This window comes from Atractosteus spatula, chromosome 2, assembly GCF_055471065.1.
Source record: "Atractosteus spatula isolate fAtrSpa1 chromosome 2, fAtrSpa1.hap1, whole genome shotgun sequence".
Lineage (NCBI taxonomy): Eukaryota > Metazoa > Chordata > Actinopteri > Semionotiformes > Lepisosteidae > Atractosteus > Atractosteus spatula.
This window is the reverse complement of record NC_142707.1, coordinates 45,327,229-45,348,823: the sequence shown is the minus strand read 5'-3', so window position 1 is coordinate 45,348,823 and position 21,595 is coordinate 45,327,229. Positions and strand designations below refer to the sequence as shown.

The 21,595-nt window shown below is 38.9% G+C and overlaps 1 protein-coding gene across 1 annotated transcript; it reads left to right on the top strand.

Annotated features, from left to right (window-relative positions):
• Positions 1 to 3,328: 3,328 nt before the first annotated feature.
• Positions 3,329 to 13,817, top strand: ostm1 (osteoclastogenesis associated transmembrane protein 1). The gene is made up of 6 exons (XM_088907571.1): positions 3,329 to 3,792; positions 4,810 to 4,924; positions 5,440 to 5,537; positions 6,291 to 6,404; positions 9,656 to 9,821; positions 10,675 to 13,817. The coding sequence occupies exons 1-6, from the start codon at positions 3,406 to 3,408 to the stop codon at positions 10,728 to 10,730; spliced, it is 936 nt and encodes a 311-aa protein (XP_088763697.1). The 5' UTR covers positions 3,329 to 3,405; the 3' UTR covers positions 10,731 to 13,817.
• Positions 13,818 to 21,595: the final 7,778 nt, after the last annotated feature.

Sequence of the window (21,595 nt, the reverse complement as noted above, 5' to 3'; positions counted from 1 at the left end):
TTATTTGACAGTGGTTCTCATGGTGAAGTGACATTGTTTTTGTTTTTCTTTTATATCATTACATGACGATATAACTAGATGATTCTTAGAATTTTTCTTTCTTTTTTAGTATGTCATATGTACACTTATGGATGAATATCCTAATTAGTAGCCTTTTGTTGTCAGTGCATACAGTCAACAGGCATGTGGAGCATGTACAGTATCTGTGAGGCATGCAGGGATTGAGCTTCTCAGAACTAATATTCTCAGCCTCATGCCTTTTATAAGCAGTCTTTCACAATGTGTTTCTCCAGGATGCATGGCAAAGTGTGAGCTTTAAAGAGACCACGTGCACCAGCCATCCTGACCCTTAGAGGGTGTAGCTAGGAAACAAGCCAGCGAGGTTTGGTATTTTATGACTAATCTTCATGGGATATGGTAAAGCCATTTTGATTTCTACAGCTCTCAAGGCATTTGGATTGTCGCCTTTCTGAAGAGCACTTGTCTGTAAAGTACCATGCGATTAAAACAAATTGTACTCCCTCGGTCTAATACAGCTACCTGGATTTAACCAGTTTACACTGGAGCTTCCCCCTCTTTTTAGCCAGTGTAGTGTTTTTCCCCCAAGTTAGTTCCCTATCCTTCCATTAAAGCTTTTTAATGTTAAACTTATAATTATTTTTTGGATGTACAGGGACTGTTTTCTCCACTATGTTAGCAGAAACCATGCTGAGTCAAATGGCCTCTTGTTGTTTTTTTGTAGTGTTCTAGTGTGAATGTGTTTTGTGAAAAGTCTAAATCTGTGTGCTTAAATATCACCTGTTCCACCGCTTTTTACAAAGCACAGATAAGATATACTTTTTTAGTTCAACTTAGTTTATACAATGATAATGTTAGTATTAAGTTTAACCCAATAAGCAGGATTAAAGAAAGAATAGAATAACAATTAGTCTTTACTGTATACAGGGGCACTTTCAAATGTTTGATAGTTTCAGGTCATTATATTTCATTATGAAGAGAGTGTATCCATTCACTCACACATCTGTCTTAATATTAAGGCAGCTTTGTCTCGAGTAGTTGATTACAGTGGTGCTGGAAATACTTTGAAAAGTCCTCTATCTGCATCTAAATCCTGGTGACTATTATGAACTGTTCACACCAAGTAACTAGTGGCAACCTTATCTCCGCGTGTTCTTTGACTGTGCTATAAATCGAGATCCTGAAAGAGAGCTTTCTGACTGATATTAAGACTCAAAACCCTGCTCCGTTTTGACCTCAGATGTTGACACAGCAAGCAACAGCACTGTGACACCGATGAAAGACAGATTGCTGAGACATCACAATCGACAGCATTGGAGTTCAGCCAGAGAAGCTCCTTGTAAAGGCTTTGCATCACTGGTTTTAAATGGGCACTTAAACTCTTGAAAGTGGTGCCATTCTGAGCTTTGGTGGCTTCAGTTAACAGTGATTAAAATGTACTTTCCTCCGTCGCATAAAGTGTCAAAAAATAAATGTACTAAAATGCCTGTAGCCGAAAACATTTCCAAAAACATCTTGTACTTTGTTTTTCAAATTCTTTTAATCTGCTGTATTTAATCATGTAACTTTAACTTGGAATTTACTTTACCTTAACAATTACCAATGAGGTATGTACACTTTTCCGAAGCATGATTTCATCCCAATTTTAGGTCCAGCAGACTAAAAAGAGGTTTTCCTCTAAGATCTGTCATTTGCTCCATCTGTGAGACATATTTAATTTGTGTTAGCAGATTCAGTATTTTGCATTTTATGTTCTTTTTCAGGTTTAGTTTTTCTGTGGTCATGTTCTTAGTGTGAGAGATGTTTTATTTGATCTCTGACCTAAGGGAACGTGTGGTGTGGATGGTTGAGGGGAGAACACGCGTATGTCTTTTTCTTTATTTTGGTTCCAAATAAGGTTTGATAATCGGCCAGTGAAAGTTCTGTTTTCTCTCATACGAATGCCTACGACCTTAAAACAAGGAGGGAGGGTGTTGTCTAAGTGATGCGCTGTGTTGTGTTTGCGCCAGATGTGACGCTTTGCATTCAGACCAAAAAGTTCCAGTTTTGTCTTGTCGCTTTAATGCTTAGTTAAAATCTCCATGCAGGACTTCAGATGGGTTAGCCCCTGTGTCATATAGGCCAGCTCTGTGAAGTGACCGGGATATCATTGATTCATGGACATTTTCTCCCATCACATCCATTGACTCTTTTTCAGCCTGTAACTCTTTCCTCACCAGTTTCCTCCTTGCCTGCCTGCTCAGTTTGAAGAGACATCCCTCTCTAGGTGTACATCCGCTTCTTAATGATCGACTTCTTCTGATCTGTGGCTTTCTACAGCTTTATCCCTGAGTTGAGTTGAAAGATCATCAAAAGCAATTAAAGCACCAGCAATTTAATTGACAATTTTGATATTGAAAATATCAAAAGTAGCTTACTGCATTTCATTTAACTCGCCATTCAATACCAGTTCACCTTTATTGTAATCTGAACATTTTAAATTGAGTTTTATCATTCTTTAGTCATAGAGTGGGCTTCTACAGAATCAACAGTGAAACCACAGACTAGATGGACACAAGTGGAACTGCTGTATTTGGAAAGGCATTTAAAATGACAACGGGAGGAGACTTTACACAAAAGGTTGTGGGAGTTTCGAACAAGCTATCTAGCCATGTTGTTGAAACCTATACTCTGCATGTTTCAAGAAACAGCTGGATGGGGTTCTTGGATAAATTTGCTACAACCATAATACTTCAACATTGTGGACTGATTTGTCTCTTCTCAAAAAAATATCAAAACGTCACTCAGCTGGGTTGGTAGCATTAAGTCTCAAGTCTTGATTTCTATGGGAGAGTCTTTGCACATTGGCGTGGAGTATATTATCAACAGATGGCAACCAGCCACATATAAAACAATACAAAATGTAAAATAATGAATATTAGTTTTATTTAAATGAAATCGCGAAGACATTCAACCACTAGCAAAAAAAAACTACAAAACATTTACGGTAATCTTCAGAAGACTGTCGTGTTTAAAAACTTTTTGAAGTAATCGAGTTAAAAAGTTACCACTCCTTAACAATGACGATCTGTCGAGTACCCATTTACACAACAGTACATTAATTAGAGAAATCCGACTGAAGTGTTTTTTTCGTACAATTGTATAAGAGCAGCAGCATCACATGTGGGATTTGAACCCGCAACCCTCCGGTCCAGCGCACTAACGCAGCTCTCAACAATACATCTATTCACCGACCCAGAACTCGCGGGGTTGCACATGACACAGTCACGTGAGTCTTTGGAGGGGGGGGCCGGCCATGCGAGCGACTGTCACATGACCATGCCGGAAAACAGGAAGTAAGACGTTGAGCCGTGAGTGCGGGGCTGCCGCTGCTTTTCTAAAAAAAACATGATTTCATCCATAGTTATTGGGTGTGCAGTAGGTTTGATCTTGTTAGAGGGGGGTCAGGCTAGTTCTTTTGGAATAAACGCAACGGTGTTGGATGTTCAGCGGAGCAGAGACGATGTTTTACGGAGAATGTCTGGTATGGAAGAGAGTGCCTTGTTTACCTCGCAATCTCCCGTACTCGGATTCCACTTCTTGCTCGGTCTGTCCTCGTCTTTCCCCGACGACCTGGAGGTCAACCAGCAGTGTCGGGAACTTCTTCACATCTTCGCCCAGAGATGTATCTCCTACGTGGATTGCCTCCTGCGGTTTGCTCGACCTGTCAGGATCTGCCAGAACTGTTACAGCGAGATTGAGAGCCTGAATAATATTTATACAAATATCTCAAAGGTACATGACGATTCAGTAAATCTGTTAATCTTCTAGAGGTTGCATTGATATGCCTGGTCGAGTTTCTTTCTAGTGTAGGGAGCTACACGATTTTGGGTTCAACACAGCGTTTGGACCCATTTCTGAAAGCAACATCATAAAAAGTACACACAATTTTTAGTCGTTTTGTTCCGAAAACTGCCTGTCAGGGGTCAGATGATGTCTTGTGATGATGCGCGGTACACTTCCGCTTTCCCGATGAGTTTTGTGGACAGTTAACTACAGTTGCGCAGTGCTGCCGGTCTGGATATTGCTACTAATCAGGACTTTTTTTTAGTTAAACAAAAGCGAAGCATAATCACAAAAGCCACATACCGTAGAGGAAATGAATAAGATAAGCGAAAAAAAGGACAATCTGAATAGTTTTTTGCGTACATGTACAGTATGTCGACCTCTTTTGTTTGTAATTTTCTGCTCCATTGTTGTCTTATCTGACAAGGGTTGCGCTTGAAATACCGATTAAACTTTATCCTTGTGCTAAGGACAAACATGAGCTAAACATGAGACTGTTCATCTCATGTTTAAGAATTGAGATTAGAATTCAGGAGTGACAAGTCCTGTGAAATTAGCTCAATTATTTCTGAAAACTGTTCAAGTGAAGAAAGCGTACATTTAAGTGACCTGTTTTTGAAGACATACACCCTTTTCTGGGAAAGATGGACTCTAATCTCTTATAAATGGATCACACAGTTTCATAGTTTCAGGTCAAGGTTTATTCCATGCTAAAGAAAAACAAAAGAGACACTCTTTCTCCTTCTTCCACAGCCTAAACATTGTGTCTCTTTTCTTTTCCTTTAACATGGAATAAATCTTTGCTTGTTCCTTTGAAGCCTACGCATGCTGACACAGCGACCTGCTCGAACTATTTTTATTGATTCTATATTATGTTTTTTATGAAGTCCAAATGGGCACCAAGCACAGTTAAAGTCTTCCAGATATTGTTGTTGGATATTGTTATTGGCGTATCTTGTCTTCCAGGAGAATACAGGGAATGTGAGCTGTAGAAACGTCTTGCTCAAGTCTGACAGACTGCAGCTGGTTTCTGTGCTCCATCGCGATATGAAAGTCATCTGGGACACGGCGGACTGTGAAAGTAAGCGCTGTACCAGAGCAGAGCAAAACCGGAGTGCAAAATAAAAGAAAACGGAACACGTTAACTAATTTAAAGTTTCTTAGACATGATGAAAATAGCATTAGTGGCATTACTCTTTTGCCCCCCAAAAGAAAATTAATTCCAAAGGTAAATTGCAGCCCTTCCCAGTCTGATCCATTCCAGAAGTCTGATACAAACCAGCTTCTCTTGGTGGTTATCAGTAACACAAGGAGATGCTTGTAGCAAAGTCCTGGATTGGAGCAGATCAGAAGTGGGATAAGTTGAATAGCCCACTTTAGGGTTTTGGTCCCATGTGCAAAAGCCTGCATTCTGTAATGGGTATTGTACCACACAAAAAAGAACATCGTCTAGTGAAACATAAAAAGTTTATTAAAACTCACACACTTTATTTTTGCATTTAGTGCAAGTTTTTGTTTATAAGCAGTCTTAATGTTTTATTTTGTTATAGTGTCTGGATGTCTCCCGGTTTGAGAGTTTCTCCTCTTTTTTTGCAGAATGCTTGACTCTTCCTCTTGGCAGCTTCTCGAATGATAGCCTATACTTCATGGCATCTCTGAATCAATCGCTTAGCTGTTTTGACAAATATGACCAGGTAAACCACAGCAAAGGATCGGGCGGGGTTCATATAAATAATACTCAGCCTAACTGGTTATGATTAACTGGGAGAAATTTTATTCTGTTCATAATTAATATAGTATTCATTGATATCATATTACAAAGGTCACCTGTACTTTAATTTTTTATGTATTTTTCTTAGACATTGACCATGTCAATAAGTTAACATTAACCTGGTAAAAAAACAGCAATTAAGAGGTTACTTGCTTTAAAAGTAATTAAATAATGTTTTTAAACTAAAATAAGTTTATAAGTTGCTCACCTTTTTTTAAATACTTTTTTATTGTTCCTCAAAATTAATAAAATACCCTACAAAAATGAAAGTAGTAGTTCCCCACCCCTCACAAAACAGACTTGCCCTTTCTCTTAAGTAGTTTTCTGCTCCGTGTTTCTACCTGAGGACACCTAAAATATGGCCAGACAGCTACAGTTTCAACAGCACCTCCACTGTGCCCCCTTCTCTTGATTACACATATGAAAGAGATTGAACGAATTATTTCTTAAGAAATTGAATTGTGTAACGTCATGGTGGGTGTCACATATGTTTTGAATAGGAGTAAAAGGAAACCTCTTTTATTACTGTTCTACAAGTCTGATGTAACTTACTTTATTTATCCATGATTTTGTTGCTGTGGTTTGTTTAATGATATTTACGTGGTGTTCGATTACCAGCTGTGCTTCGGTGCTCTAATGAGTTTAATGAGACTGTCTTTTGCATTGTGTTCTTCAGCAAGGGAACCAGTCTGTAGTCTGCAAGGAATGCAAAACAACCTACAGGGGCCTGAATGACCTCTACAATAGGATGGAGAAGAACCAAACTGTCTGCATTGATATTGAAGACGCGGTGAGACTTGATTTGATCAGTTGAAGAGGTGGAAGAGCTTTTGACACTGCATAGCTGCTTATTTACCAGCTTATTACCAGCAGCCATATCACCCTGCAACTCACAACTGGCAGCCCACTGAAGCTAAGCAGGTGTGAGCCTGGTCAGTACCTGGATGGGAGACCTCCTGGGAAAAACTAAGGTTGCTAGTGTTAGTGGGGCCAGCAGGGGGCGCTCACCCTGTGGTCCACATGGGTCCTAATGCCCCAGTATAGTGATGGGGACACTCTACTGTAACCAGGTGCCACCCTTCGGATGAGATGTAAAACCGAGGTCCTGACTCTCTGTGGTCATTAAAAATCCCAGGGTGTTTCTCGAAAAGAGTAGGGGTGTAACCCCTGGCCAAATTTCCCATTGACCCTTACCAATCATGGCCTCCTAATAATCCCCATCTATTAATTGGCTTCATTACTCTCTGCTCTCCTCCCCACTAATAGCTGATGTGTGGGCGCACTATGGCTGCCGTCGCATCATCCAGGTGGATGCTGCACATTGATGGTGGTGGAGGGGAGTCCCCATTACCTGTAAAGCGCTTTGAGTGGAGTGTCCAGAAAAGCGCTATATAAGTGTAAGCAATTATTATTAATTATTATTTAACCATTGTGGTAATAGTTCCATTAAGGTCCAGGGGGAAAAAAAACAAAACAAAAAAATGGAAATGTGCTTACAAAGTATGCCAGGGAAAAAGTATTTCAAAAACATTTTTCAAAAAAGGTTCTGCGTTTTTTTACACTAGAAACTGACACACTGTCTTAGAAGTAGGCCTCTGTGGTCATTGTATTTAGTGGATTTTTTTAAAGTTGTAGATGTTTGTAGATTTAGCAAGCATGTCCTTTTCATCCCAGCTGCAGATAGAGACAGAGCTGGTGGTTCAAGCTGACTCAGTAAGAAACAAGGGGTAATAACAAAGAAAATGAAACCAATATTTTTTTTTCATCTGCCAGAGATTAGAGACCAAGTCCTGCTGTTCCAAATTAGCTTAGCCTGTGTGTTCCTTCTTACTGAACCTGTGACTAGGTTATTAGCCGGTTTGTTTTCACTGTCTCTTTTAATTAAACAGCATTCCTTTAATGCAAACGTGAAGTCATGTCAGACAGATGTTTCTTTGTTCATTAAGTATATATTATATGGTAACAAGTATATCACACTTGTATGAATAATAAAAATGGAAATTTGAGCAGTGAACTTTTTCACTGCAGTGTGCTTTCAGGCCCAGGCACCAATCTCGATTTCTAATACAAGAGTTGCTAAGTGGGTCTTAAAGCGAATCCTTTGTCAATGTGGACTATTACTTTTTTGTACTTCATTTCAGTAAGTATTCATTTTGTTCTGAATTCCCGAAACTATTAATGATACAAAAAAGCTGTCAGTGTTAAGATAATTACTTTTTTTTGGTTTTGAGTGCTTTGAATAATTCTAAAAACTGGTCCACCTCATAATTAGAGAGAGGTGTGGATGTTAAACCCTTTTTCACCAAGAACATCTGTGATTTGTCTTAAGCATAATGGCCTATTCTCAATGGGGAAAAATACGCTGTAGTATTACAGTGATTTTCTTATAGTCTTAGAGTATATGTTAACACTTCCCTCTCTTCAGTAGGTATAATATACATAGTTACAAATCATTGCAACATCAGCGATCACCAATAAATATTCCCATGACCAAGAATCAGTAGTTCTAGTGATGGCAAGTTTGAGCTGTACAGCCAACATCTATTTTTTAAGGTTTACATTCGAAACAAGCAGGCAATATTTGATTTCACAAATGTTTGGTGGCTTGATCAAAAAGGATTTGAAAGTTCCTCTCCTGTTAGAAGTCTCATTATTTCCGCCGACAAGGCAAATGCTCTGAAAAGATCAGTGCAGTGTCACTTGTTGTGATCTGTTGTGAGACAGAATTTTCCATTTAAAATCCTGTAGTACAGTACATCTGCAGTAAGGGATATGAGACATAGGGGACAAGTTGTAATACGCTTTCTGTATGGTACACTTACATTTGGAATTGAGAAAAAGTCCTTTTTTTTTGCTTTGTATTAGAATTTTCATTCCTCGTCTAAAATGAAAATTGAATTGTTTTCTAATTTTGAAGTTAAAAAAGCAAAGATATACACAGACTGAGCATTAGAAACAGGTCCTTGGGAAACTGGGTCGTTCTTATCCCTCCTGAAAACCCATGTCCTCATGACCCCCAGGGACTACTGGGTTTTGTTCTGATATCAATATCTCAGAATTGTCGGAGATTTATCCATTTTTTTCTTTTTAGCAGGTATTCACGTTAAGATTTCCTGCTTTGCTGTAAAATGTAAAATGCATAAAGCTGACCAAGTCTGCCTAGATTATAAACTGTTGTTTTAAGTCTCATCCACGTAGATGAAATATTCGTCAGAGATCTGAGCTTTGGCCTTTCTAGTGAAGAAGTTGACACATAACTGCAAACTATGCAATTCCAACTTCTGTAAAAGCTTCAGTGTAAAATAGAAAACACTACATAAAAATAAGTAATGTGGAGCAAACACACACAGTTCTAGTTGTGGTTTGTGGGGCAAATGGGTGTTTTTGGAAACGGGAGGCTCTGTGAACTGTTTGGGTCTTTCTTAATGTGTGAATGTTATAGAACAGCTCCCCTTAGAGGCCATGACGAGACGGCTCTCTGTGCCGAAACAGTGCAGACGTATCTGACGGAAAACAAAGAGATCACCTGTATCCAGCTATTTGTTTTCAACTGTTGGTATTCATTGAAATCTCTCCTTTTGTACATTCGTATGGAAACCCTTAGGTAGCTTAACACACATAATGGTAGATGCGGAATTAAAGGAGTTACTTGGTTTTTTTTTCAGCCCTTCTCCAATACCAGTTGTCATTTTTTTTTCTTTGTGTTTTTTTCTCCAGAGAAAATAAGTAGGAAACATGAGTCCCAGGCACCTGTTTTCACTCCAGTGCAGTGTAAGATCTCAGATGAGAGACTGCTTGCCTACAGGCAGCACCAGACAGGCTTCTAGAATCTGGGCTGTCTTGTTGTTTTGCAAACATGGAAGCCATAAACTTTCCTTCGTTATTTTTAGTTGCAGACCTTGCTTTCAGATGAGTAGGCGGCTTCCTCGATCTCCAGAATGGTTTGGCTTATGCCAAATTAAGTGCACACTGCTGACTGGGCCTTTGGAAAGAGAGCGCTCTTTGTTGTTTTCATTAGATCTTGTTTTTGAACTGTTTCAGATGAATATAACCCGCAGACTGTGGAGCACGAATTTCAATTGTTCGTTCCCCCGGGAAGAGATCGTCCCCGTCATCGCCGTGTCCAGCTTCATGCTCTTTCTGCCCATCATCTTCTACTTGAGCAGCTTCCTGCACTCCGAACAAAAGAAGCGCAGACTCATACTCCGTGAGTAACCAGCTTAATGCGCCCATTGTTGCAGACTTTTAACTGGCAGAGCTTTGCTGGGATGCCACAGGTTGTTTTGTATGAGGAAGTACAGTACAAGTTGAAAATTCAGGAATGCAGTTTTCATGCGCAGAGACGTTCCTATGAATTTTCTGATAATTCAAGTGTATGTGGGGAAACTCTAATGGCTGCAGACCTTCATGGGAGCTTTTAGTATACAAGGGGAACATATTCAAAGCCGGTCTTACGTGAAATTACAGTAGACTTTTACAGAAATGTGACCAAGCATTGTGAAATTTGAAGTGGACAAACTGCAGTGTAGATATACTTTGAGTTAGCAGTGAAACCTAATGAGACTTTAAAGAATGGGAAGGAAAACGTTTAAGCAAAGCATGAATATCTCCCCAGCTAATTGTTAGCAGCAGGTGTTGGTAGAATTTTAAACCTAATTGAATGCAACAATTTTAAAATTATGATTACAGAGTAAAGCATAATACAACATTAAGAAGACCTAAAGAATATTCTGTTGCATAAAAGAGACTCATCGTCCTGCGGATTTGCTGTAGCTATTTACATTCAGACACTAATACTTGGGATGCAGTGACTTTGGTTATTTTGAGTCCTATAAGAGCACACCGGAATTCACTAGAAATTCATACCTTAGGTATGGAAAATATCATATATGGAGAAAGGCTTTAGGAACAAGATTATAACCACCCACCCCTGACATTTACAGATTATCCAGGTGAAATTGTTTCTCACTGGTCTGTGCTTTGTTATGAATAGAGAAAAAGGCAGTGCTCCCATTTCAGAAATAGGCAGTCTCATCTTCCTGTGTTGTTTTTGTTTTTAGCGAAGCGTGCGAAATCAAGCAACAGTGTGATGAACATTCAAGACAGATACAGCTGAGTGCCCAACGCTGCAGACCTATGGCAAAGCTGGGAAGAAAACAGTGGAGATGCTTGGCTTTTCAGGAGCCCAAGATAATGGAGTATAGTATGGTGAATAACGCTGCCAACAGGGGTGAACAGACCTCAGTGTTAATAAGACTCTTTGTTTTTGTTTGTTTCTGCTTTTCTTTTTTGGTTGTAGGGAGAGGGCCGAGCATGAAGTTGCTGGAGCTCTAATATTGTTAGGATTGTTATTATTCTGCCAGGGCTTCAGAAGAAATTCATAAAATATACACTTTTTCGTTAAAAACTCATGAAACTTCACAGGATTGTAGAGGCCTATGGTAAGATGTTGGAGTGGAAATGAGGCTGAGTTGTCGTATGGTTTTGTGGCCATTTTGGGGATTTATGATATAATTTAAGAACTTTTTTGAAAAACATCTTCTCAGAAACCAGTAAAGGTAGAGATCTAATGTCTGAGGTCTAGACTTGCTGTGGTCAGATCGATTGGTCACATGGGTTTGCTGCCATATTGGATTTGTCAGAAACCATTCAAATAATCTTTACTGTTAACACAGGTTGCTATAGTAACAAAAACAACTGCCATGCATCAATTAAATATTAGATATGCTTAATATCCAAGTTACCAAATAAGTAATAATAATTCCCTATATATATATTGCTTTGCATCCCACAGTGTCCCACAGCAGTTTACATATAAGAGAAAACCCACAGTTCACCACTGAAGTGTAGTTGGTACCATTGTGTGCTGCAGTCTCACTATACAGCAGATCAGTTAAGGGAGGATATTTAGGCAGAGGCCACAGTATGTAAGTCCACAGAAAAATTGAGAGGTGTTAACCCCATTGTCCAGACTACTCTTCTGACCAGTGGCATGGGATCTTTATTGACCAGCATGTCAGGATGCCAGTTTGACGTTTCTTACAAAGGGCAGCATCCCCTACATCTCTTTCCACCACACTGGGACTGGAAATGTTGTGCTGTGAAAATGTGGCAGCAACAGGTCCTTCAGAGTGTCATTTGAGGTCTCCTGTCCCAGTACTGACCCTGCCTAGCCTTGTATAGTTTGTGAGATCTGAGGAGATCAGGCTACAGGGTGTCAAAGTTTCTCTCCAATATTTATCTACTTTAAAACATATATCTACAGTAACATTTGTAGGCATTTGAATCCTCACAGAGGAATTGTAACAGCAGCTACTGGTTCCCAACCCAGGTCCTAAGGGACCACTGTATCTTCTGTGTTTTATTCCAGCTAACATCTTAAGCACAGGCTAATTGATTTCAGTTTGCTATTTGAAGCACATTTTAATTTGCTTTTGAGAGACTGTAGGCTCTCTTAAAATGTCTAATGAAATTTGTACTTTGTATCAGCCCATCTCTAATCTCAGTTTCAGAAGTGCTGTCATGCAGGTGAGCTGTATCAGAGTGTAACCAGATGGGTCTCCCCAGAGGGGAAATACATACACTAGTACTTTTTCTATTTTTTTATGTAGTAGGACATACTACATAACTACATAGAACATGGGATTTTTTTGTAAATGTGTCATGCAGTTGATTGCACAGAAATACTCACACCAACTAGTGACTGAGAGAAACAAAAACTAGACTACACAAAGAAAACATATAGGAACCTGTGAATCTTCTCTCCAAAAGAAACTTCTGTCAGGTCGCTCCTTAAGGTCAAATGCAAAACTTGCATAGCATTTCAGAGTGCATACTGTACAGCGTCATGGTTACTGTGGAACAAATCTGGAAATCCTCGCTTCTGCCCTCTTCTTACAGTGAAACTGTGTTGGCTTGGTCCTCTGTGATTGCTGCTTGCAGCTGTATTTATGACTTAGGCTTCCAAGCAACATCATTGCCAAAGGAAGCCTGTTATTATTGTTGTTTGGAACATTAGATTTCCAAGCAGGAGGCCTGTTATTATTATTTGAATAATTAAGGGGACAAGCAAAAAAAAGCTGCTGGACTCCTCTTAAAATTGGACTCATAATTATGTTTTTCCCCACCAGAATCTTGAGATTCCTGTAGAGTCCAAAAGCCTGGATCAAAACGCCCAATGTGAAGGAAGATTGTAAAAGCCTATGGTATATGAGCTGTGAAAAAGAGGCTTATAGGCCACTGGATATTTCACAATTCTGAGACATTTTAATAACATTGTTTGAAAACAGTGATAATATAGACCTAATACTTGGTGTACAGTATACCTCCCTGGCCACAATTTGGATTTGTTCAGGACAGGTCGATTAACCGGTAAATGGTTTGGCTGCCATATTGGGTTTTTCAAAAAACGTTCATGTGAAACATCTCTGAAACTGTTTGGCTGACTGGATCAAAATGAGATATATGGTACGTGAAATAGGACAAGTCCTCTCTCAAGAGTTCTAAATAACTTGCTACTAGAAAAAAACTTAGTCACTTTAAGCCAACCAAATTTGTGCTTCCTTTAAATATATTTGTGCTGCAACATGCTGTGTGCCCATACTAGGATGTTGTAGGCTCATAAATACAGATGAATAGTATATGTCTATCTGTATAGTCTATGGAATTGTAGTCCACATTGGAACTAATCTGATTTGTTGACTGCCATATTCTGCCTCTGATCTTCTGGTCAAATGCAAAATTATTAACTCCATAAGGAGTAGAGACTGGGTCATGGTTACCATGGTTCACCAATTCACCAGTTCCTTATGTCAGTATTTAAATCAAGAATAATGTGTGGCTTCTCTACTTATTTAATCTTTTTTTCCCATTTCTCTACCAATACTCTGTATTGCAGTCAGACATGCTGGTTATTGTTTCGAATGATAGATTTTTTCTAAATGTTTTAAAAACATACATCAATGTTGCAATTAAAATGAGTGTACATTAGGAAAATAACCTATCAACTTCTTTTTCAGTCTTCTCAAATGTTTTTCTGAAGTTCTTTAATACTTGTCACTTTTGTGGAGATACTAAATATTCTAGTAAAAATCTGAATATGAACACATATGGCAAATGAATTACTTTGCACTTTAATGAGAAGGTGTCCTGTTACATTTAAGAATAATTTTGTTTTCAGTAAAATTAAATTTTGAAATGTTGATAATCATGATGCAATTTGTACTTCATTTATTACATTGTTTCAGATGTGAAGTATGTGTGGTCCAAAAAGCTCTCTTGTATGAGGATAAAAAACACATAAAAATAAAACATACAAACAGTTGACTTAACACGGAACTCCGCTTTTGGCAGCCATGGTTCATGTGACAGTCCTGTGACTCATTATTCTCCAATCACAGAAGAACAAAATAAGCCACCTTCGTTTCTCTTTGATTTCATTGCATACTAATTGGGTATCCTGTTATATGTGTTCTGTATGACTTTGATAATTATCAAAGTAGTCTCTATTATATAAAAAAGACTATGACTTTGTAAAATCGCTATATGTTTACTAAGATAAATACATCTATGAATTAATTGCTAAAAGCTTGAAATCTCTTCCCAAGATAAACTGGTAATAACCTGTGCAGATATTTGATCAACAGTAAATAGAATGTTTTATTTTTTATGGTTTGGGGAGGTTTTCTGCCATCAAATTGGAGTGTTGTTTACGGATATAATCGGTCATAGGTGTTCCCAGCAAAGAGAAAAATATGAAAACATTCAAAGTAATTCTGGACCGAATTAGCATGAAAATAAGCATTTTTCATGTATAGGGGCATGTTCAGAGGTCTTTCAAAGTGAAAAGTAATGACATACACAATGCTACGAAAGGGGATGAAGTGTTTGGGCATCTTCAATTATTGTTTAAAACATTCAACTTTTCTGCAAGTGGTTCAAATGAGGTTATTTTTCTAATATTCAATTTGAGGGACACTTTTTTACCGTTCATTCCGTGCTTTTTTCTCTCTCATTGTTTTCCTGTTAGAATAGAACATTTTTTTTCCAGTAACAAAAAGTTTCCTGTTCCCCTTTTTAGTAAGCAGTTAATCTCAATGTAGGATAAAGTTACTTGGCTGAAGAATCATAACACATCGGTTTAAACCCTGTTGGCTTTTTGGTCTTATTAAACATAGAAATTGCCTATCACACTGGCTCTAATAGCATTATCTTGATGTGCTGAATCATATGATCGCAAGCTGCGCAAAACAATCTTTCATTCATGCTGGCAGATTGGCCTGTGCTTTGTGGAGTTCAGGAACAACAGCTCTGATTCCATAATCTGTGGCTTTCTGAGCACACTCCCAGTAAGTAGGGCTGAAAGTCATTACATTGACTCAGGGTGCTTTAGCACACTGCTCTTTTCTTCCGTCCTGCAAAGTCTATCTTGCTGCCTTGTGATTTTTCACAATAAAACAACCGGAAAGGGAAAGCGCACAGACAAATTAAGTGCAGCTTCTACCAGAGGGAAATACCATAGCAATGCTTCAACACCATGAAAACATCAAGTCGTGATTTACATGTATCCTTAATTACTTTGAAAGTCATAATGAAATTGTGGTCTCTCGCATTACAGAGTTAGTGTACCTATGCAGGTACAGCTCGGTTTTGACATCAATACTCTGTGGGATTTAGGCCCACTTCTGGAAGCAAGGGTTTAAATGTTTAAATGTGTCCCAGGTCCTGTACAAAAACAATCCTTGCACATTAGTTTGGATCAATGCAGCTATCACACAAACTTCCACATCACACACTTTGGGGGGAAGCATAAAGATTTTGCTTATCTCTCAAAACCAGGTAATTTCTAGACAAAGAATGGAAACCTTTTAGGACGCTTGCTCTGACCGATCGTTAGCAAAGATTCAGATTCTCATACAGTTAGCAAATGTGCTCAATTCACTGATGATAGAAATAGAGGAAGCGTTCAACACAAATTGCAGGGGCAATGGACTGGCAGAATGACTTGGAAAAAATGCAGAGTTGGCAGGTGCAAAGTGATGCATTCATGAAGTGGAAAAGGTATGGATTGGTGATATTGAGCTGTAGGAAGCTACACGTGAAAGGGATTTGGGTTTATGGGGATTTTAAGGCCTGAACAGGACAATGAAAGGAAATTTTTAAAAAAGAGAATGCTTGTTTATATAGCACAAAGTGCGGACTGTGCTATAAGTGAAGAAAAGCTTACTAAACTTTAGTAATACCTAATGTATTATAGTGTTCAGTTTCATACCACAAAAAGGTTTATTATTACAACCTTAGAAGAGCAACTAGAATGATTCCTGGTCTTGGTTGATAATCATGTAAATCTCTCGTCCAAAGGTGTGTCAAAGGAGATTGAGAGATTTGATCTAAGCATATAAAACTGCAAGGTTGTAACAGTAAGAAAATTGGAAATGAAAATGGACAGAACTTAGAAAGCACTCAAAAAAGGGTTGCAGATGTCTGGAACAGGCTATTATGCTAGTCAGTTGAGGTCCAAGTACCAGGCTTCTTCAAGAAGCAATAATATATGCCATTGAAAGGTCGGTGCATGTACATTCTTAGAAATCTTTTAGAAACCTGAAAAAAATTGTATTGGATGGAGGTTAGTAGGATGATTTCTCAATTCTGTGTTTGCAAATTAAAAGAAACAGGCTGGCAACAGAAGTAGTAGGTAAAATTGTTTATCAATTGTTTGTCCTAAATTAAAATCCAGCATCCGTAAGTTAACAATGCTTAACAATATTGTGTGGAGTTTCAAGCAAATACTATTCTCCCATCTTCGTCATACCAAAACATTGAATAAAACATTACTAAAACCATTCAAGACATTCAACTATTAAGCCCTGGATGTTTTGTTTAATCTAGTTCAAAACGTATTTAAAAATATTTCTCCTTCATTTAGTTTAAAAAAAGCAGACATGAAAAATACATTTCTGAGATCCGATGACTAATTATTGGGAGAGCAAGCTGTTTCCAAGATTTGCCAGCACAATGAATAACATGGGTTGATGCAATTTAAAATCAGCACGTTAAGTTATTCATAATGCCCCTTCTGGGCAGGTTTCCCATTCACCTAATCTCCACAAAAAGAGCTTTGATAGGACTTGACTGTGGAATAATGCTGTGCTAAGTGACAATTTATTTGAAAAATTAATAACAATCTGTAAACTGACTCAATACGTTGCTTCCAATTATTCTCAAACCTGTTTAGATTTAATCATATTGTAAATGTCGCAGGGAGGTCAGTGTCAGTCAAAATGAAGCAAAAGCAGAGGTTTTTTGCTGTTCCCCTCATAAAAAATAAAGACTCCAGCAGTCTTGAAGACGGGTGCAGGGTTTTGGACTGAGGGGTTGTGGGTTCAAAATCTGGGTGGGATGGTGTTGTTGTAACCTTGGCATTTTGTTTGAGAAAATGCATAACTGTGTAAAAATGTGTTTCCAGGTTGTTGCTCTAAAAGATGGTTTGTTCCCAATCGACCTTTCTGGTAAAATAAATGACATAGTGCTGGAAAGCAGAGTGGGCATAGCTTGCCAATTTGAAGCATGTGCTTTAAATTGATTTAAAGGATTTTTCTTACAGTTTTGAAAGCCCTTACATAGTTTGTGAATACAAAATAAGCTCTAAAGTTTGTTTTCTAAATGTGTTTATTTTACTGTAGCATGTTGTGTGCTCTAAGATTGGGAACATCCAGAACTCAAGAGCAATTTGCTTCAGGCTTTCTAGCAGCCCAATGAACATGAAAACCCAGAATAAGGTGAATACAGCTCAGAATGGAAAGATGTAGTGATTCGACTGCTGACATTACTCAGACTGTGACTGCGGAATGTCCTGAAAATAACCATTTGCTCCCGTTCACAGAGGGTGCTATTCCTTTATGGTCAGGCGGTGTGGTGGCTCTGTGGCTAAGGATCTGCTCCCTCTGGCTAGAAGGTTGCTGGTTTGAATCCTGCGGCTGGCAGAGGAATCCTACTCCGTTGGGCCGCTAAGCAAGGCCCTTAACCCCAACTGCGCTCTGACCCCAAGCTTCTCTCCCTGTCCGTGTGTCTCATGGAGAGCAAGTTGGGGTATGCGAAAAGACAAATTCCTCATGCAAGGAAATTGTATATGGCCAATAAAGTGATCTTATCTTATATTTTACAGAGTGTTCAAACAGTGATCATAGTAATATAGAACATTACCCTGAGATGGTCCAGTCCTGTAAAGAGATTTCCTGTACTTTCATGACATCTCCTGCAAAAATCTAGAGGTAAAGAAACCTAGAAGCTCAAGTATCTACATGTGACACAACAAGTCAGGCTTTTTCCTTCACTAAGCGCTGTCCCTTTTCACTCTTCAATAGAAGGAAAGATGCAGCAATGGTACTCCAATATTATTAGCATGTAAGCTGATATTTTAGAAACCTTTGAAGTGAAATGCAATTCTGTTGAAACAATAAAGGAATTTCTGGTAGCGTGCAAAAGACCACTTATGAGGCAACGATGCAATTAAAATATTGGTTCAGCGTTCTCCAAGATATGCGTGCACCAAAGCAGGTGCCTGCAGAAGAGCTGAACATTAGAATACAATACCATTACTCGAAGGGGTGAGATTAATCTTCGCAGAGTCTTGTTTTCTCAATCTGAATGAACTACAAAGTATAAAAGAGGACGAGCTAACTCTTAAGTGACGTGTTTTGGGGGCTGATAATTTCCTTGTCTCGGGAGTCAATGGAGAGAGCTGTGTTCGGCTCTGCAGAGCTCCCGGCAGTGGAAACCATCAGCTGGAGGGCTGAATCTCTCCCGTTTGTTTGAACTTCTGATTCTCATCGCCGGGCATGAATATTTCTTAGTGCCATGCTTTGCTAAAACACTGAGCTCAACTGCTCTTTTGCACTGAAAGGTCAGCTGGTGTTCAGACACTAATTCTTTAAATCTGTGGTCATTTACCATTTCCCTGTTTGCTGGCATTCGTTAGGCATTATACCTTAAGATGCAGCCAAGGTTTTCTTCTTTATGCCAATATTAAGAAACTGTTAGTTAAAGCTTATGTTGTTATGCAAACCCCTTAAGCTGTCAATTAGTTAACTGGCTAAGGGAGATAAGCTACCTCAGAAGCTTGCAGTTAATGAATATAGTGCTTTGTTTCAGAGAAAAACATATGCCTGGGATATATAATTAGAAGAAAGCCCCCCAAAGAGAGAGCATGTGCAGTTGAATAAAGGGGGTTATTATACCTGTAAGGGGTCAAAGTCTGTAGATCTGTAGCTTATGGTATTATGATAGATTACAGAATCACTCTATTATGTTAGTCATTCAGTATGTAAGCAGGCCCTCACAGGAAGCAGAGCACAAGAAGCTTTTGAAAACAAGGTTCCCGGTAGCTTTCTTCTGAAGCCCTTATGACAGATCAGCTGTTAGTGACATCTCTACTGTTAGATCATATGTCACAACCTTAGGTGTCTGACTTTTGTCTTGTTGTTGCTGAGCCTCTTAGACCAAGGCTGGCTAAGGCAGGGATCTGCAGGGTTGAATGGTAGCTCAGCAGGCAAGCAAGAGCTCAGGCTCTTTCAGACAAGACCCCAGGCAATTACAGGCTATCTGAGCTCTCCTGGGGTCTAACTCTCCCATACTCTGGGACCGGAGGAGCCATCAGCTGGAGTGGACGGTTTTCAAGCCTGTCTTACAAATAGAAAACAAGAAAAAAAAAACAACAACAGCACAAAGAAACGCATGCCCTATTGAATCATCACCTACTTTGCCGTGAATTTTCAAACAAACCCATTTAAGGCAGTGTAACTATTATCACAGCAGTGCTACCCCATGAAACACAACAATGTCTGCCAGGTAGGTCGTTGCTTCTGTATTTTAGTCAATCAGTTCTGTTGTGTCTTCCATGAGCACATAACTGAAGAGTCAGAGCTTCGGCTTGGAGCTAAGCATACTATACTTAGCTTACAACATAGACATAAAGTAAAAACAGCTTGGTTTCCCTTAACTTTTGAATGTGTTGGCCATTTCTCGTTTCTAATTAAAATATTTTACACAAAGCGTGCATCTTCAAACACAGTTCTCCATTTTAATTTGCTAGTGTTATTCATCGGTCTAGGACAGTCGGATACATCACGTGTTTCAGAGCTCTGCACTGTTACACTGCACCCCTGTGTGACCTGCAGTGCTTAATTTATAAACATGCCGGCCATCGACTCAATCAGAACTTAACGCAGAGCACGAGCAATGTTCCGGGCAGTGCAGGAGCACTATAAACTGATGACACAAAGACCTGTGCTTAAGAATCACTCTTCTTCATTTTGAATTTTTAGTATTAAGATGAACACACATTAAAAAGAAGACGTTGAATTTAATAGCATTCTCTTAGTTTCCTTTGAAAATATGTAACGTATTCATTTAAAACTACTTGTGGTTTTAAAAACTTCCACATTTCTGTCAATATTTTATTTGTATACTTTTACATTTTTCATATGGCATGTATTTCTATATACTGTTGCAAACTTCTAGTTTAGATGCAGAATAAACCTACGCAACTGTTATTTCTAAAATGGATTGTCTTTTTCCTAAAAAGCAGCGGTAGATCTGGCAAGGTTGGCTTTGTAATTTTTTTAAAGTAATTTCAAATAATAAAAAAACAATACTAAAGACACGACTACTCATAAATTTACTATATAAATTATACACTGAAATAAACATGTTTTTCTTTCTCGGACGGTAGTTTACGTGCATTTAGTCTTTCATGCTATGTGAGCTCCATCTGCCGGTACATTGCAAAATAACAGCCACAGTGAGCATCACAGTTTTTTGCGAATCTACAGTATATCCACTTGACTATCTTCTAACCGCTTTTACCAGTACAGGTCCGTATGCTAGCCGGAACCTATCCCTGCAAGCAGCGTGTGCAAGGTAGGATACATGGCAGGGCAGCACACAGACACAATTTTCCCAGAAGCCAATTAACCGTCCAGTATGTTTCTTGGACTGTGTGAGGACACCCACGCGAACACGGGGAGAACATACAAACTCCACGCAGATAGCCATCCCCAGGATTTGAACCCACGGCCCCAGCGCAGTGACCAAAGCTGAGTACCGCGCCACTGTACCGCAGAGAATGTATTTTAATCATATTCAGATATTGGAACCGGCCTGCAGGTTCTTGATTTTGATTAATTCTGCATCTAGCGTCTATCTGTGCTGCGTCAGCACGGATAGTAATATAAATAATGTCTGCATATGAGTAGCGCTTTTCATCCCAGAGGGTCTCATAGAGCCTTAGAGAGGAATCTCGAAATACAACCCAAAACTGTGCCACCCGCGGCTCACACACAGTCTCCACTCTACACTGCAGGTTAGATGGGCAAGAATAGTAATGACTTCCCCAGTTGAATTTAATTGAAGTAGAAAATACTTTAATGGCAATTGAATCCTTTAGTTTTGGGGTTTTAAGACATTTGACTTTGTAGGATCTAGCGTTTAAGGAAACACTCAAAGGCTCGGTACCACAGGTCAGCCTGGATACAGACACTGAATTTCTCGCCTAGATAAAAAGTGAGATGCTGAGATGTATAGGTATAGAGAGACATTATTTGAAAGGTGCTGAAATAAATTGATACATCATCTAAAGGTGTTTACAGTGGCTTTTCAGCAAAGAGGTTTCTTTAAAAGCATGTCTTGTATTTAATGTACATGAAGAGCAATAAGACTAGAAACTGTGCTCAATAACACATAAGTGTATGAGGAAATATTGCAGGTTAAATATTTTATACATAGGAGCGTTCTGTACAAATGTATTGTGGGCGTCATCATGGCACGAGTACCACTCTACAGCACATGGGTTTAAATGGGTAATTGATCTATCAATATCAATTTGCTATGCTTCCGCTATATTAAAAAAAATGTTTTATTGATATTGCGTAAGCGCCGTCTTGACGTCACAGTGTGAGACGGAAGTGAAAGTCAGGGTGGGCGGTT